Here is a 4,306-nt window from a genome sequence, read left to right as displayed (position 1 = left end):
GTCCAAAACCTGTCGGTTCTGTCAGATTTCTACTACCTACTGCAAGTGACAGCAACATAGGAGAACAGTAATTTATGGCTCATTTTACTCTGGAAGCAACATACTTCTTATTTGTATGTGTTTACACGTAAATGTTACAATTTTTTTGCGATAGTGCCCCCTTAAAGAGACTCTGAAGCCTCACAAAATCTCCCTTTTTACTTACAAATCCTCTTGAGCATTATGATAGTAGCTGAAACGCCACTATCCCGCGGCTAAACGAGTCCTCTTTGTCCCCCAGGGGATCACTTCCTATAAGAGGCAGGGCTTTCGGCTGTAGCTCTGCCTCAAGGCTCTTCAATCTGCTCCGATCGCCGCCTCTCCCCGCCCCTCTCAGTCTTCCCTCACTGAGAGGGGCGGGGAGGAGGCGGAGATCCGCGCACAGATTGACGCGCTTGAGGCAGAGCTACAGCCGAAAGCCCTGCCTCTTATAGGAAGCGATCCCCTGGGGGACAAAGAGGACTCGTTTAGCCGCGGGATAGTGGCGTTTCAGCTACTATCATAATGCTCAAGAGGATTTGTAAGTAAAAAGGGAGATTTTGTGAGGCTTCAGAGCACTGGCGTAACAATAGGCCCTGCAGCCCCTGCTCCCGCCCTCCTCCCCCCTGGGGCCCACTCGGGGCCGTTTTGTGGGGGCTGGAGGTGTGGCAGCATGAGGGGAAAGCCTTGGCCACAGTGGGCGGGGAGAGGGGAAGTTCCCCCCCTCTCCCTCACCTCGGGGCTCTCCCCTCTGCGCTCCCCTCCAGCTAGATACAGTGTGTGGGCAGCGGGCAGCGGCGGCAAGATACATACCTTCCGTGCGTTCCATCGCAGACTCCTCGCTCTAGCGGCTGTTATTACTTCTGGAAGTGACGTCAGCCGCTAGAGCGAGGAGTATGCGATGGAACGCACGGAAGAAGCTATGTATCTGCCCGCCGCTGCCCACACACTGTATCTAGCTGGAGGGGAGCGCAGAGGGGAGAGCCCCGAGGTGAGGGAGAGGGGGGGAACTTCCCCTCTCCCCGCCCACTGTGGCCAAGGCTTTCCCCTCATGCTGCCACCCCTCCAGCCCCCACAAAACGGCCCCGAGCGGGGGGGCCCGCTCTGAAATTCTGCAGGGGGCCCGGTGGGGCCTAATTACGCCCCTGCTTCAGAGTCTCTTTAAGGGGAAATAACCCGTGGTAGGGAAGTGAGTGACCACCTCAAGAAGGGGAGGAGCAGTACCTCAAGTAGTGATATCAGGATCATGAGTGATCGGTTCATTTGAGCCGGTTCTTTCCTGTGAGTCGAGTGTTCCGACTCATCACAGTGAACCAAATCAGTTCAGTGGATGATTCAGGAACTGCAGCTGCACAAGGTCCTTTTCCCTGCAAAACGCAAAACTTGGCCAATTTTGATGTGTGATTTTTATGCTTTTGCATTATTCTGATTGGCAAGTGTTGAAAATAGATACTAGTGGTTAAAGAAATACAAAATGCAAAGCGTTTTTCATGTGTTCCTATCCAGTAGTGGCTGCATGGTGTAATGGTTAAGGGCTCTGCCTCTGGAGACCAAGGTTCAAGCCTCGGCTCTGCCTGTTCAGTAAGCCAGCACCTATTCAGTAGGAGACCTTAGGCAAGTCTCCCTAACACTGCTACTGCCTATAGGGCGCGTCCTAGTGGCTGCAGCTCTGGTGCTTTGAGTCCGCCAGGAGAAAAGCGCGATATAAATGTTATTTGTCTTTTACTTTACATTGAAACGCAAAATGCATCATAATCGCATAGACATTTGTTTGCGTTTTTTAAACATCGGAACGCAGCGGTGGAAAAGGCCACCCACCATTGTTATTTTTCACATCTCTTTCACATCTACCAACGTGTGCAGAAGCCGCTCTCCTGCATGCGCTGAATAGCCTGCGGCGTGTCGTCAGGAATCTGCGGTGCGACTCAATCAGCAGCGGTAGTAATTAATTCACCCGACGAGAATACGCTGGTTCCCGATGATAAAAAGCTCCCGGGTGTGTCGCAACGCATTGAAACGCAGTGTCGGGCGTGAAAGGTACAATGAAAGTCTATAGACTTTACCTTGGTTAACGCAAAGTTTCGAATTTACGTTGAAACGCAGAAAAAGGGCTCTGGTGTGAAAGAGGCCTTACGCATGCGTTTTGTGTTTTTGGCAAAAACGCAGCTAGTGTAAAAGGGCCCTGACACACAGCAGAAGGAGGAGGAGCCAGGAGGAGGAATAATAGATGTCTGGGCCAATTAGCAGGGGGAGGGGAGTGACTAGCAACCAGTTACTGCTAGCCACACCCTCCCCAGTGACATCAATCAAATGATTTGGTTCATGATCCGGTTCTTTTTAATGGATTGAATCGAATGAATCGATTCATTGAAAAGATCCGGACTTCCCATCACTAACCTCAAGTGTGGTTTCTTTTTAGGGCTCGATCACATCTAGCAAACACAGATGGCTGTGCGATCGGAACGCAACGCATCCGATCGCACGCCATCTGCCCGCTGCCCTGCTGAGCCCATCCATTGTCAATGGACCATTGACAGTGATGGGATCAGCTCTGCGCTTCCGGGCAAATTGCAGGCAGCAGTACGCAAGCGCTTCCCAGCACGTCGTACTGCTGCTCAGCACAGTAGATGTGAACAGTAGAAGGGCAGTCTATGTCCTTCTGCCGTTCCTGCGTTTCAGCACATCATACGCGCTTCCATATCCGCACAGAAGTGCGTATGTTGTGAACGGCAGAAGGGCATAGACTGTGCTGAGCAGCAGTATGATGCGCTGGTTATGCCCAGTTGGTTATGCTCAGTTGTGGGTTGGCCTCTCATTAGGGGGGCGTGGCATGTGAACTGTAATCCGTGCTTGTCACAGACCCTGGTGGGAGGGGCCTCTGGAGGTTAGTAAAATGATTGTTGTTCTGATGTGGAGGGCATGCCTTAGGGGCATCTCCTTCAGTTATGTAGGTGGTCACATCAGGTGGGACTGTGTGGTTTGGGGCCCATATATCCCCATGTTAGTGGCACCTATGTGTGTTAGTAATCCCCTCCAGTGATTTCTATGTCTGGTTTTGTTTGTACTGTTTGTGGGGTTCTTATTATTTATTACTTAAATAAAGGGGCTGCTTTGGCCTATTTCCTCCGGCTGGGGTGTCTCGTGTCTTCAGAGGGGTTGGGATTTATATCGATATTTGCAATAAGGTTTAATGTTATATGGCGGTTATCTACCCTCGAGGTATTGCCAATGACAAATTACATTCTGAGTCAGAGCTTACGTGACTCCTCCCATCTCAGGACCTCTCATAGCGGTACTGACTCCCCAGCGATCTCCACACAACCCTCCCATACACACAGCGCAGCATGGAGGGGCTCAGTGAAGGTGGCAGTGAAGGTGTGGAGATGTTTGACCAGGATACCCAACTCATAGAAGGCGAGGGTCCCGGCCTCGTAGTTCAGATGTACCCGGACCCCATTGCTGGAGATCATAGAAGACAGCTGAACTTCATTACTGTCGTGGCCTACCGAGTACTGCCTGCCGGAGGTCTTCAGACACCAGGATTTCTCATTATCCCCGATGACTGACTGTCCCCATAGTCCTCCCCTGTCTATAGTGGGGTAGCACACCCCCAACCTCCACTTACTGCATCTCCTGAATCTCACCTCCCAGTAATGCTGGCCTGAGGAGAACCTCTGACTGCTCAGCACCTGAGGCTCGTACAGAAATCTGTTGGCTGTTTCTGGATAATCGTGTTCAATGTCCGACCAGGAGGCAGATTTCCTGTCAGGTGATATATTTAGATAATTGCTGGCTGTGTTTTCATCCAGAGATAGGTGTGTAGGTCCTGGAGCACAGTGCCCTCTGCTAACTCCTGTTATTATAGCGGATAGTCCTGTGTGTAACGTGCGTGAGATGCTGGCCACATCCAGGTCTCCTCCATCATATCCTCCTCTGTCCTCCTCCGTGTCACACAAGTCACCGGGGTTGGCCTCCCATAGGACTGTCAGTGGATCAGTCATGCTACACAGCTCCTCAATGTGACGCATCTTCCTGGTCAGCTCATCCTTCCTGATGTTCAGCTGCCTGATCACCTCACTGTACTCGCGAGACGCTCGCTCTGCCTGCCTTGTGATGTCACTCAGCACTCTCTTCTCCAGGTCTTCCATCTGCTTTCTGAGGTCTCTAAACAGGGCATTGACGGTCTGTGTCTCCTCATCTGCTTTTTCTTGTATTTTCCTCCTACGTTCCTCCAGACTCTGGACTCTTTTCTCATTCTCCTGAGTCTTGGTGATTAATTTCTGCAGAT

General features: G+C 51.4%; 1 protein-coding gene across 1 annotated transcript in view; it reads right to left on the bottom strand.

Moving 5' to 3' along the window:
• Nucleotides 1-3,302: 3,302 nt before the first annotated feature.
• LOC137571079 (E3 ubiquitin/ISG15 ligase TRIM25-like) overlaps nt 3,303-4,306 on the bottom strand; it is a 1,572-nt gene continuing 568 nt past the window's right edge. Inside the window, exon 1 of the mRNA XM_068279762.1 lies at nt 3,303-4,306. This exon is cut by the window's right edge and continues 568 nt beyond it. Coding sequence (XP_068135863.1) covers nt 3,303-4,306 — 1,004 coding nt within the window.

The sequence above is a fragment of the Hyperolius riggenbachi genome, chromosome 4 (genome assembly GCF_040937935.1).
Source record: "Hyperolius riggenbachi isolate aHypRig1 chromosome 4, aHypRig1.pri, whole genome shotgun sequence".
NCBI lineage: Eukaryota > Metazoa > Chordata > Amphibia > Anura > Hyperoliidae > Hyperolius > Hyperolius riggenbachi.
The sequence above is the reverse complement of the archived record's forward strand: the minus strand, read 5'-3'. Positions and strand labels throughout refer to the sequence as shown.